This window comes from Gymnodraco acuticeps, unplaced genomic scaffold (assembly GCF_902827175.1).
Source record: "Gymnodraco acuticeps unplaced genomic scaffold, fGymAcu1.1, whole genome shotgun sequence".
Lineage (NCBI taxonomy): Eukaryota > Metazoa > Chordata > Actinopteri > Perciformes > Bathydraconidae > Gymnodraco > Gymnodraco acuticeps.
This window is the reverse complement of record NW_022992351.1, coordinates 2,653,187-2,667,498: the sequence shown is the minus strand read 5'-3', so window position 1 is coordinate 2,667,498 and position 14,312 is coordinate 2,653,187. Positions and strand designations below refer to the sequence as shown.

The 14,312-nt window shown below is 40.8% G+C and overlaps 1 protein-coding gene across 9 annotated transcripts in view; it reads left to right on the top strand.

The window, feature by feature from the left end:
• Positions 1-5,231, top strand: part of scn8aa (sodium channel, voltage gated, type VIII, alpha subunit a) — a 47,002-nt gene extending 41,771 nt beyond the window's left edge. For 8 of the 9 annotated variants that reach the window (XM_034209158.1, XM_034209156.1, XM_034209157.1 and 5 more), the window contains one exon: positions 5-1,164. In XM_034209158.1, coding sequence (XP_034065049.1) covers positions 5-1,164 — 1,160 coding nt within the window. Of the gene's footprint in view, positions 1-4 lie in introns of all 9 variants that reach the window. The other variant, XM_034209159.1, reaches the window with a different exon arrangement.
• The last annotated feature ends 9,081 nt before the right edge of the window (positions 5,232-14,312 follow it).

The following is a 14,312-nucleotide window of genomic DNA, read 5'->3' as shown; positions in this document are numbered from 1 at the left end:
CCAGGTATGTTCCTGGCTGATATCATTGAGAAGTATTTTGTGTCACCGACCCTGTTCAGGGTGATCAGGTTGGCCCGTATCGGCCGTATCCTCCGTCTGATCAAAAGTGCTAAGGGTATTCGGACTTTGCTGTTTGCTCTGATGATGTCACTGCCGGCCCTGTTCAACATTGGCCTACTGCTTTTTCTGGTCATGTTCATCTTCTCCATCTTCGGAATGTCCAACTTTGGCTACGTAAGACACGGAGCGGGAGTTGATGACTTGTACAACTTTGAGACTTTTGGCAACAGTATGATCATTCTGTTCATGATCACCACGTCAGCTGGATGGGACGGACTGCTGCTGCCGATCCTCAACTACCCACCAGACTGTGATCCACTTTTGGAGAACCCTGGTACATCCGTGAAGGGCGACTGTGGAAACCCCTCAGTAGGAATCTTCTTTTTTGTAATGTATATCATCATTTCTTTCCTGATTGTGGTCAACATGTACATTGCCATCATCCTGGAGAACTTCAGCGTAGCCACAGAGGAAAGTGCTGATCCGCTCAGTGAAGACGACTTTGAGACCTTCTACGAGATCTGGGAGAAGTTTGACCCCACTGCCTCGCAATTTATTACTTTTGCCAAGCTGGCTGACTTTGCCGACACACTTGAGCACCCACTTCGTGTGCCAAAGCCCAACGCTATAGAACTAATTGCCATGGACCTGCCCATGGTGAGTGGCGATCGCATTCACTGCCTGGACATCCTGTTTGCCTTCACAAAGCGAGTACTGGGTGACAGTGGTGAGTTGGACATGCTGAGGCAACAGATGGAGGAGCGTTTTGTGGCAGCCAACCCCTCGAAGGTGTCGTATGAACCCATCACCACCACGCTTCGCCGCAAACAGGAGGATGTCTCTGCCAGAATTATCCAGAATGCCTACCGCATCCACCTCATCCGGCGAGGTATCATCTTCAAGCGCCGTACTTTTTATAACAATAAGTATGAGAATGGAGGGACCAACCAAGAGAAGAAGGAGAGCACACCATCTACAGCCTCTCTGCCTTCCTACGACAGCGTGACCAAACCTGACAAGGAGAAGCAGGACGAAAACAAGGAGGAGTGGGCCAGAAAAGAGAAGGACAAAAACCAAAAAGATGAGTGGGAATCTAAGTGTTAGGGTTCAGTGACTCTCAAAGTCCATTAAACACACCAAGATGAGATTCTGAGCCCAGACTCAACAAATGTAGAAAAAGGGATCATTTGCTAGTAAGAAAAAAAAACATAAAAAAACGTTTACAGACTTAATACTGCCGAGGCAATGTGGTTTCTTATGTCGTCATAGACAGCTGAACCAAACACAATCAGTTTACCACGAAACTTTGCTGCATAGTGACCAAGTTCATAGAAATGAGCAACAAACACAAAATGACTTGCAGTGTGCTGGCCGATCACACTCACCTTTTGGGACCAACTGCCACGGCACAGATATCTCTGCTAGATTATCGAAGAATTGCAAATTCCCTGCCACCACCTGAGTGTGGACCCCCGTAGCAACGCTCCAATGCTACGGGACTGGATCATACAGATCCAACTAGAACTGTGTTAGCAGTCTAAAGGAGGCTCTGTAAACCACTGTTTCTCATCTTTACCAAGAAGAAAACAATAATCATCCTAGAAAATTCAGCTAGGAAGGAAACACTAGCGAGAGTGGGGGAAACCCAGAACCGTAGACAAATATTTTGTTTTTGTTTGTTTGTGCTGAGTGAACTTGCATCTTAACATTATTTGAGCAGCAAAAAAAAATAACATTAAGCCCATGTCACTCATCTTTTCATCTCCTGTTTGTTATACTGACATTGAAAAATAAATGTTCTACATGGGCTTTCACACTGACTGGGTAGGGGGTCATTAGTCATTGTTTTGACTTGAGCTGAAGGAGCCTTGCTCAGGCCGAGTTCCAGATGATGATTAATAATTATTGTGCTCGTTCAATGCATAGAAATGACTTGCATGAAGGCATGTTTTGATCAGGAATCATGCATGAGTAATCATAGTCCACAAGACACACATTCTCAGACCACTGCAGTGGCTAGACTTTAGTTTAAGGATGTCCACTGGGGAATTGATTATAACTTAAAAATTATGATTTGGGATATAAAATATTGGGGGAATGATAGTCATACATTCCTGCCCTTCATTATTTTTTCTTTAATACGTGATAGATATTTACTTCAGCCCTTCATTAACAGTGCAGGTGAATGAAGAATGTAAGCACTCGGAGGCAAAGTCTCAGTGAGATCAGCCAACAACACAAACTAGAAAATAGTTTTTTTTGCTGCTCTGAATTTTTGTAGTGTTGAAAATGTGAATATGAGGAAGCAGATAATCTTCCCGATGAGGATGCACAGATTTGGAGAGCCATGCCAGTTTCCCTGAATCAACTCTGGGGCTAACATCTCTTTGTTTACTTACATCCATCATACAGTCACTCTCCTACCTACCTGTGGTCCCTGTTACGGCAATGAGAGCAGGTGAATGTCACGCCAAGTAATCCATAGCTGGCACCAGAAAGGGTCTGGTGCTCAAGTGTCAAAAGGTATTCCCTCTACTGCTGTAGTTCCAGAAGTAGGGACAGAAATATGGTTTTTATTTTATTATTTCCCCTTTCGATACTGTTTTTATTGGGTTTTTTGGGCTAGTGAAAACTGAAAAACACATTTTGATAGATACATGTACATTGGACAGTAATCTTACTGTTTCCTTCATTTCAAGTTCCTATTTTGTACTCCCTCGGACCCACATCAGAATTTTTCAGTGTGGGATGTTTTAGGTAATGCTTTTCGGACAATTTGAGTTGCCAGCTTTAGATAAAAAAAAAAAAGCCTTGAAGTCCTTCTCTGATGTCCTTGTGATGCAATCATTCTCAGAAAAAGGATTTGATTAGTGCGAGTGACACTGACCATCTGAAACAGCAGAGTGAGCAGAGAATTGTCACAAGGACAAGCCTTGTCGTGCCTAGCATGAATGGAAGGTGGTTTGGACTGTAGAATTTAATGGAATTTGTCTGATATTTCAGGGAGGTGGATGAGTGATAAATAACACAAACTTGGACCAATACATAAGTAGAGCCCCTCCCTTCAGGGTTTTAGACTGACTGCCATGAGGACAAGAGAGAAATGGAAGAGCTGAAGAAGTGAATATTGTTTGGTCTGAGTCAGAGTGCTGAAAGTCCCATGTTTGTCAGTGTATCATTGTGCTTTTGTGGGACCTCTTAAACACTGTGTGGTGTTGGACCCAGGCTCGCACCATCTTTTCACATACCTGCAGGCTTTTAAAGTACTATCACCCGCTTCAAAAACAACTAGCCAGAGATGGAGGTAGTAAAGCGAACACTTGCCAAGATTTAACATCAGCAGGCCTCACATCAACGCAGCTATGTTGTATAATGAGCTTGTGGGTGTTTTTCATAAAAATAAAACCTGAGGCTTTGTCAAGTGGTAGACAAGACACAACTGCCTACTTAGGTGTTCCTGCCATTTATTTTCTACACAGGAGTGATGGTCCTATTTATAATTGGATGACTGGACATACATCTGGCATCCTTTGTCACACCACTAATGCCATTTGGTGTGTTTAACACTGCCTGTACCTGAACCCCCTGTCTGTAACAATAACTGAAGTCTGTTTACAATATGAGGTCTCCAAATCAGTTTGGCTGCTGCACACTGAAACCAAATACATTCCCAATGAGAACCATATGAGAAGTGAGTAATGTCATCCAATGTATCCACGTTCATCTTGGATGTATTGTTTTAGAATGATACATTCACACTTGAAAAAAACAACAAGAAAAAAAACAAGCATAAAAAGACAACAAATAAAACACAAAAACCTATATATGTACAGTGCAGGCTATGATGTAAATGCACAATCGCTGAAAAGAACAAACTTTTTGAGAGAAACTATAAATATTGTATTATATTCTTTTATTTTATCGGCATGCTTTGTTGTGTTTTTTGTAAATATGGAATAAAAAAAAATGTTACTACTAATCAAAAAATGAATAATAACAATAATATAGAATGGCTTCCAGCTATGCCCTTTGTCACATTTGTTACCTTTTTGGATTTTTTGAGACACTTCACTTTGTTGACGGAAATTGAATGAAATATAGATATTATATAATACAAAAGATATATACATGTATACATATATGTCTATATGTAGATACATAAAACAGAAGAACACTGTCACATTTGATTTATGTGCAACACGTTCAGTGGATGTCTAAAAACTGGTTGTTTCCAGCACCCTTCTGGGGGATAGCTCATGTGCGATGTTACTGGAGCTGCTTGCCATGGATTGTAGCCTGATCATGATGAAAGGATAATGTTCCCAGCACATTTCTCACTTACTGTCATATCTCTCCCTTTCACCGAGTATACAGGACACACCCACAGTCACGGACACTAAAACACACACAGGTGACTCCTTACTGCCAACCAATGTTACCAATGATGATCTCCCTGAGATGGTACCTACGCCCAGGGCCTTTTCCCATACCCACACATCAGTGCCATTACAGGTCAACATGCATACAACCATGTACTTGCTTCTCATCCTCACATTTATTTTTGTTGAATGGTTTGTTTCTAATGTTCCACTCAATGGCATGTGCCTTTTTCTGCTTTTTCTGCAAATTTGGATGTCAATTCCACACTGAAAAAAAAAGAAACGGTCCAAACTGTGGAGGGTGGAGGTTTGGGGGTGAGCACAACATTTATCAGGGATGTCGAGTCAGAACTACTGCCGGAGGATCATCCAGAGACAACCCACTTCATCTTAATATTCAACAGTGTGTGATGTTAACAGAAAACAGCTAAATGTCCTGTTCTTAGTGCTATGTGTGTCACCCACTTGGCTTGTGAAAAAGCAGCTTGCCTTCTATATTTCCGTTTTATTTCTTCAATGTTTCTGTTTCCATCTGAAATTTATTTTTGTATCAATATTTGACAATATTCTTTTTTAGCATGGTTTATTATGGGCGTTTTTTTTCTTTTTGCTGAAAAATTAAAAAGTGCTTTTCAAACTGTTGTTATCATTTGACACTGTGATAAAGGAGGATATACAGTACTGATCGTGTGTTGCACAACCACTTGGACTCATGGTAAGAATATATGAAAGATTGTCTTCATTTGAGCACGAACCTTTTTATTACCAATAAAGCAGCCTTCCAGTTACGAATCATGTGTTGGTTTTCCATTCTCCTTCAGGCTCTTTTCAGATTCAATGTGTCCACTTTAAGTAATGGTCACCATTTTGTGCAGATTATTTAACTTTTGTGGTGATGTATGAGGACCCAAGTGGATTACAAAACATCCTGTGAAAGGGAGCTGAGTGGTGCTGTGGTAACGGGGTCATGAAAGTCAGCCTTTTAAGTGTAATGGACTTATTACATTTGTTAAGAGCGCTGTGTGAACATCCCACTCACAGGCAGAAGATGGACTATACTGTAGCCCCATTTGTATGCAGTCCATCTGTACCGTGATGCTCTTGTTTGTGGTCCACCATAAAGTAAATAGCCTAGAGGTATGATATTACATTGATTGCCCTCGTAACCTCACTAGATCAGGGCTGAGATGTTGGGGAATATTGATCTGTTATTGCTTCTCAGGGAGGAGAAGGGTAAGAAACCCTTTTTGGAGAGTGGGTGGAATTGTAATGTAAATGATGCATCGAGTTTTCACCAAACACTGAATTGATGGCAAATTCTCCATGGACTACCCTTCCTTTCTCTCCTCCCTTTCCCTTTGGTCCCATTACAAAATGCTGTCTCCCTGGCTCCTTTCCTTCCCTCAAGTCACGTGGAGTCTTTTCGACTTCCCCTCCTCCCCCGCCTTTCCTCCGTCCCCCTGGATGTTTAGTATGATATTTTCAAATGTCCCTCTCTGTTATCTATCATCTACACATGTTGGCAATGGGAACATGCGCCTTATTGACAATCGACCCTCTCCAACTCGTGTCACTGCCTGTCATGCTCCAGGATGTGAGAGTGCAGTGAGGTGGAGAGGAGAGGAGAGAGATAATCGGGAAGGGAGGGGGGAGGTAAGGAAAAGAGAAGGCGAAGGGAGGTGGTGGTGCACTGCAGTGCAGATAAATTAATGCAGCAGTCGAGGCTGAGTCAGCAGCACCCTCCCAGTTGTTCTGCCTCCATCACTTTTAGCCTATATGCACGGCTCGCTAGGAGACTGCTCCTACGCGCATACAAAAAATCCCACCAAAAAAAGGCATTTCATCCCAAAATTAGGCTCGTTTACGACGAGGTAAAGAGCCGACGGGAGCATGTGCGCTGCAGAGAAGCTGTCCGCCTCGGTGCTGGAGGTGGAGCCGGGAACAGCGAACATCCTCTGCCCGGCTCTGAGGCTCCTCGTCTGGGGTCGGATGATAAAATGACAGCGCTGTTTGTCGTGAAGCTAAACACAGCCATAATATGTGTTTTTAGTGTGAGGAGCAGCTCGACCTAATTCTTAGACAGCCACACCTACACTCCCCCTCAGCTCGCCTTGCTCTCATCCCCCGCCCTTCCTCTGAAGCATGTTGCCACATAGCATGTGGTGGTTTCTCTGTGGGTAGATGTGAACGTGACTAAATATAACAATTAAACGTGTCACAGTATTTCCTTTGACAGGATTAGCCTTTTTTAAGGAGAGGCTTTGGCTTGTTATACGCGATATTAAACACTGAATATGATCATGTATTAGCCTACTAATGATAGTGATACATCATTGACACTGTCCATCCCATGCAATCAAATGCTGGGAAACCTTTTGCAGCAATCTTGCTGGTAAATGTCAGACAGGCGGTAAGTGCAAGTAGGCCTATAGCCAGCAGTAAAAGGGGGTTTTCCTACTAGGCCTATATGATCCCATTTCAACCCTTGACTGCGATCAGAGGGTTGTGTTCTGTGCTTCCAGTGTTCGAATTACCCATTTGCTTTCGGGGAGCCCTTCTTTTTTTTGGGCAATCATAGGCAGACCTGAAAGATAGGGCCTATCGCCTATGTTTCCTGCATTCAACATTGATTGCCAATAGGCCAACCTTGTTTGGTGTGCCTGGCTCATGGTGCTTATAAATATTTTCCCGCAGGTTATTCTGTTGATCACTGCTGACTTTTCCCTGAATCCATTCTTGTGAAAGGTGCACTCGGCGGATTTTTTTGCGAGCGGCAGGGAGATCAATATACTTTTTGCCGCTTTGCAAATCTCACATCCACATTTTTTAATTTTTTTTTAAAAGCCATGGATACCTTGCATTCCACTCACTCCATCTTTTCTGTGTCCAGTTAAAAGGCAGGTCATGGGCATCGTCAGGAAAGGTTCGCTAGCGCAGGTGGCGCCGGCGGCTGTGGCCGTTGCTGAAGCCTCTTCAGGCTCCGCATCGGCAGGCCTCTCCCTCGGTGTGGAGCTGTCAAACTCGACCCACGCCGCTTACAGACGGCCAACTAAAAGTTGTTCCGTTCACGTTGTCATTTGTAGACTCCTTCGCTTCTTTGCTTGTGAATCCAAAAGCTGCGAGGCTTGGCTGTTTTCGTTTCGCCATTTTTGTTATTACAAAGCCAGAGTTAAAAAAAATATCAGTATGAAAAATATCAAATAGCCTACCACGCCTGCCGTAACCATAGTAACGTAAGTAGCGTAAAGAATGCAGTGCCGCCACGTACAGATGACAACACCTAGAAATATTCACAAATATAAAACAAATATTCAGAAACTAATGAACAATGACTATTATTTATTTAAAGAACTGTGTGACACAAATATGCACGATTTTTTTGGGCTCCCCCTATTTATCTCAAAGTCGGCCTTCAGGGGAGCTCCCTCCCTTTTCGGGGGAGCCAAGCTCCCCCCCATTTCAAACAGTGCTTCCCTCCCTCCCTCCCTCCCTATCAGCCTGCATTGAGAGATGTTTGGCTGCTTGTTTTATTCTGATTTGCTGAACAACAGCACCCACTTCTGGTCATCCCTGTGCATGCATCAAATGTGCCATATTTTTTTGACCAATCACTAAATGCTGCCTTGTCTATTCATTCATTCGGTACTTGGCTATTTAAAAGACAGTACTTATAATCAATCTCAATGTCAATATAAAACACATTATGTAACCTTTTATTTATTATCATTGTGTGCATCACAACGGCAAAGGCATACAGGTAAAAGCCACAATGCATTCAGAAAAAAAGTTTGGAAAAAGTTCAAAAATCAAAAGTGGCAAAAACAGAGAATCAGTGGTCAGTATTTCAACATGATTACAATTGAAAAAACATTAAGTCGGTCGATGTGTATTTCAAAACAAAAAGTATTCATATAAAAAAAAACATTTTTGTCTTCACCTTTTGGAAACAGCAATGTGCGAAATGTACCTTTAATTAAAAACATATATAGCATAAATAAACTGACAACAATATTCTATGTTGGTGCAGATGATTCATCTTCTTTCATGCAGCTGGATGATGTAAAGCAGTATCAAACATACTGCAAATGTAATCTGAGCTGTATTAGACTTCTGCTGCAAGGCCGAGCAGTTCATTATGGCAGCTGTAAGTAAAATATAAGGAGTCGAGGTTACATCCAAAAAAAAAAAATTACACAACCTGTGAACCGTTTTTGGATCCAAAATTATAATAATATCTTTAATCAGTCCATACAACTGGTAAAAGAGGGATTATTTTACTCTTATCACGTCTCAATGATTTAAAACAGTTTTACAGTATATTTTGGTTTAAACGTTTCTTTCAGCTCACCATTGTTGTTTGATGCTGCTCAGCCATTGTACGAAATTTTTCGCTTTCATTTTATCAAGGTATTGGGTCAAGTCGCTGCCGAATGTCCCATCTGAATGCCTTTTGAAGTTCCGGATGATGAGATTTTCTCCTTTTTCCATCCGATATGAATGCCATCTAAGAAAAGTGGTGTTGATTAAGGGATGTATTTTTCACAGTACTTACAGTCAATTTCAATGCTAAACATCATGTTACATTTTTCAAATACACTGTATAGCTTTCACAACAGACACAAAATGTATTTAGACTGTGCTGCAACTAACGATTATGTTTTATTTTATATATATAAATATATATATATATATTATCTGCTGATGTTTTCTTTATCAATCTCTATAAATGACAACAATTTAATTACATTGTTTTACATTTTTCTGTAAAATGTACAACAAAAATGTATACATTTATAAAAGTCTGAAAATGCCACACAGAAAGAGACTGAATACACACCTTGACATTCTTCTTTTGTCGACAACCATCTCATCAGTGCTCGGACAGAGAAACAGGACCAGCACACACAACACTTGAAGGCTCATCCTCAGGTCGCCTGGTAAACACATGACTAAGAGCATAAACACACAGTTTATCCTGCTAAATAAGTTCATTTATAAAACCCAAGAAAATCAAAAACTCACCTTCGAGGGACTTTGATAATGTGTTCAACAAAGTACTGTCCTTGCTTGTCTCTAGAACATGCAGTGAAATAGTGATAAAGCCACAGAGAAGCCCCCCCTTGCCTTTAAACAACACATTGAAGACACACACTTGAAGAGAGGACCAACGTTCAAGTTCTGATACCTGTCATTTTATAAAGACAGCAGGTGTTCCAGGGACACATGTGATGACTGTTTTCCTCATTAAGGTGGTCTGGATCAAAGCATATCTGAACTATGATGACATGTGGAATGTCCCCTCAAGAAAGTTCAAAGGTCAGAGCCCACTCACACCTCCAGAGAGTAGCAGGTGTGAAGAAATGTTGTTCCGGTGTATGACATCAATGATATGACTCCTAAACTGCATTATTCACTCCTCTAATATTTGAAAACCATTAAGTACATTTAGCTGTAGTCCCTTATGGACACACCATGCTAATATTTGGAGGAACATTTAAGAAGCAGCAACGATACTCTCCAAAAGTTATACAGCCATTGTTGGATGCGCAAATGAAGGAGACAAAAGAGAAGAAAAAAACCTTAAACCTTTTACTCCAGCCTCTTCTCCTCCACACATGTAGCTACCTTTATCCATTCAATAGTCAAGGTTTTCCTTTGTACAGAATGATACATTTAGCAAAAACTGCTTTTTTCTGCATTCGTAAAGTCCTCTGAGACAGAAATGACTGAAGTTGTTTTGCAACATGTAACAACATCAAATGTAAACGAAACATTATATGCCCGGTCACCAGAGTAAGTTATTGCTTTGTTGATAATTGAGTCCTTCCAATATTGTCCACCATGATAAAGGCCCATTATTAGCTCTTGAGCTTTGTTTGTTATCCCACAGACACTGTTGTGAACTAATCTATTTTGCAACACACCACAAGGACACATTTAACATTAAGTATTTAAACTAATGCTGTCAAAATTATCGCGTTAACGGCGGTAATTAATTTTTTGAATTAATTGCGTTAAAATATTTAACGCATTTAACGCATGTGCAGAATGGCCCGCCCCATACATCCCACCAATGGCAGCGCCGGGGTATGGCTGGGGTAGGCTACACCCAGGGGCGTCGCCTGGACCTGGAAACATTCGGGGCTTAGCCCACAGTGGCGGCGCTACAGTCAAATTTTCTACTGCAAGACTCCCCACACGCACATACACAATTGCGCCATCTGGTGTCACAAACGTGTGCCTGCATTAGCTTTGTTACGGCAATGGATTGTGGGAGATTCTCATAACACGTGAGGATCTCTTGAGGGTAAGGTGCCTGTATTATCTCGGTGGACAAAATGTATGTTTTTATTTTATAAGGACAATAACGTACTGTTGTGTTTGTTTAGTTTAATGTTAATTGTTTAATGCTCACAGTCACAGCAACATGTTTTTAGTGTGATTGGCTATTTGTTTTATATGATTTATCAACGTGATCATCAATAGCTAATCTGAGCACCAGAACCCAGCTCACGAGTCCTTTTATGCTGTCCATTGAAATGCAGGTATGAGAGTTTTGTACACCAGTTTATTTATGTTTAATGTTGCTCCACATGATGCCTTGACTACAAAGTCTTCCATGTTTCTACGCTTCTTCCTGTCACAGTTTCGGGAATATCAAGATCATTGCACAGGGCCTTGGTCTTGTCATAGACCTCATGTGCTTTCTCGTTACTTCGGTAACTTTTCAGTGTGTTCTCAACTGCTGTTTTGTAATCTACTGCCTGCACCAAGTCAAGTGTTTCTTTCTGCAGGTATTTGTGCAGGCCCTGAGTGGTTGAGAGCAGTGTCTGGAACATGACAGCATGTAGATGGTACTGAATTTTCAAAGCTTGCTTTCCAGTCCCTTTACTAGAGGGGCTGAAAGGCTCCCTAAAGTCTTGATCAAAGCAGGGAGGTTTTTGACATGCCCAGCGAACAAGTTGTTTGTCCCCTACCTCTAGCTGTTTCTGAAATGTTTGCAATCTCTGATGGTGGACAAGAGATGTGGAGAAGAAAGAGTAGAGACACTCCAGGAGATCAACGCAGGTATGTGAGTTTTGTACACCAGTTTGTATAAGTTTAATGTTTCACATTGCTTGTGAAAAATATACTACCACTATACGATCACTGATGTTTTGTTGTTGACTGGACACTTATTTTGTAAAAGAGATAGCATGAGAGGATCTCTTAAGCAATGCAGCTCACGTGTCCTTTTTATATGCTGTCCATTGAAATGCAGGAAAGTAATCACCAGCTCTGAGTGATCTGTTGACGAGGGGACACTACACTGGAGTTACATAAGCAGAGATAAAGTGCTATTTTGGGGGGAACTCACCTCCTCTGGGGTCCCCCAGGAAGACTTTTTTTAAATACTGAAGTTAAAAGCATCAATCTTGTGCACTTTGAGAGCAACATTAAGAGATATGGATACATCTCTCAACACCCATATGTCAAAAAAGAAATCAAAGAATCAGAATCAGAAACGGGTTTATTATTTAAAAACACTTCATTTTCCAATTAAATCATAAACTATGTCAAATTATTAGAAGTTGTTAGTAATCAGATTAAAGAGAAAAAAGGGATGGAAGGAGGAAATAATAATCCCTCATCACTTGCTGTTTGCGGTTGAAATGATCTCTTTTGCTGGCCAAACATGCTGGATGGAAAGCAGTGATGTCTCACTTGCCTTGGCCCTGTATCTGCAGTCCCTAAATCAGTCATGTTACTCATTGACTCTTGTCTGTTCTGGTGTTCCTGTTCATTGTTGTCTCCATTGTTGTTCTTGTCTGTTGTATCTCCTTCTTGTGTGTCCCTTTCTCCTGTTCTCCTTGCTTCATCCTCTACTCTGTTTGGCTCATCTGTGATGACTGTGTAGGTAAACACAAACAAGTATGTATCAGTTTCCAGCTCTGTCAAATAAATGAATTTCAAGATACAAACATTTGTCTTCATTAAAATGAGTGTCACCACACTGTCACAAAATGTAATACTAACCAATTGAAAATAGTTACATTTACATCTCTTGTAGATATCACTGTTAGAGTAGTTATCTGCCAATAGGACAGAATCATTCCTATACAAATGCAGTTTGAGTAATTCACTTAATATATTTACTTAAAACTTTAATAGTCATTTTCACTTAATACTCTAATATAGTCATCTTTCTGCATTCAACACTAAGGAAAGCTGTACAATTTGACATGATAATGAGGAAAAAAGGCCTTCGACAATGCAGATCATTTTTTGATCATATCAACTTTAAGATGCGGGTCAAGGCTTACTATTTGGGAGCATAGTGTCCCTTGCTCCCTTTCAGGAGCCCCACTGGATTGGCTTTGATCTGAAATATTTGTATAAAAAGCTTGTTAGCTGGCTGTCCATCTCATAATGTTCACATAGAAACTAGCTGTCAATAGGAAATAAAAATCAGAAGAAATATATTTTCATGCAAAATCTGTCACAAAAAGAGGTTGCACATTTAAATGCAGGTGTTGTTATGGCAACGTCAGTGGCCAGACAGCCACATTTACTGCTGCAAATACGTTCAAACATGCTGCTGTCGACACGTAAAGCAGTGGCAACTATGCCACCATTTCAGCTGACTTTTTCTCAGAAATACTGTCACATAACATCCATATATATATTTCAGTGCTAGGTTGATGCTTAGCTAAGCTAACTATGAAACACTTTAACTGACAGGACTCAGGAATCAGGATCAACTGTGGATCAAGGTAGCTTCTAGCTTCATGTCGAACACAGACACACAGACAAGTCAACATTTCCCAGAGAGCTTTCTTTGAAATCACCAGGTAATGCTAAAAAACACAACATTGAGATTGTATGACAAAGTGCTTATTTAATATATCTGGCTAGCTATAGCTACTTGCTAACGGTTTAGCTTACCCGCGCGATTCAAAGTAACGTCAACGTAAATATAATTTATGCTTTGCTTACATGTTCGCATAACTTGTAAGTTTACTGACATTTACATACCTTGTTCATCTGGCTCAAGTGGTGGCTCTGGGGTTGTTGTGTGAGCCACCACTTGAGAATTGCCGTCTTTTTTATTAAAGAAATGTCTAATGTCCATCTTCAGAATCTCCGCGTCCGGGGCTGACAGTTTAAAGTTTAAACATTGTCACAGAGGAGAGGTACGTACCTGTCAGCCAATAAAACACGTGTATTTCCATGCAACTCTCTGATTGGTCTGGTGGCGTCATCTTGCCTCTGTGTTGCATTCACTGAACATGGGAAATTACAGTTCTGCCGTCCGTCCTATAGGTAAAGTAGGTTAATGTATTATATTATTGAGGGAGAATTTGTCCGGGGCTAAAGAAAAAACATCCGGGGCTAAAGCCCCGGATGCCTACCCCAGGCGACGCCCCTGGGTAACACAACTTCCAAAGTTACAGTAAAATAAAAAGGACCCTGACTCGGACAATACACAATCCAACATGTTCAACAGAAGAGAATCAGTTATATTGTTTGTACACATGGTACTTTACATATATATATATATATATATATATATCTGTTTGTTTAAGGTGTCCAGGTGATGCAGACAGGCTGGACCAGAGAGTGAGAGACAGAACTGTACTCCTCACAGCAGTGAACTTCAGCTCAGGTACAAAGACTCTTTTTTCATACTGTACAAAGAATCAAGAAAGATATTGGTTTAAATAAATGAAGTATTGACTTGAATACACTTATATACATTCTATTAAACAATACTAAATACTAGATCACCTACACATCAGTTAAGTTGAGGGGTTTTTCCATGCAAAAAGTTACATTTAGATATTTAGCAATATGACTTTGTCAGCTTTCTAATTTAATGTATTAAAGGCAAAG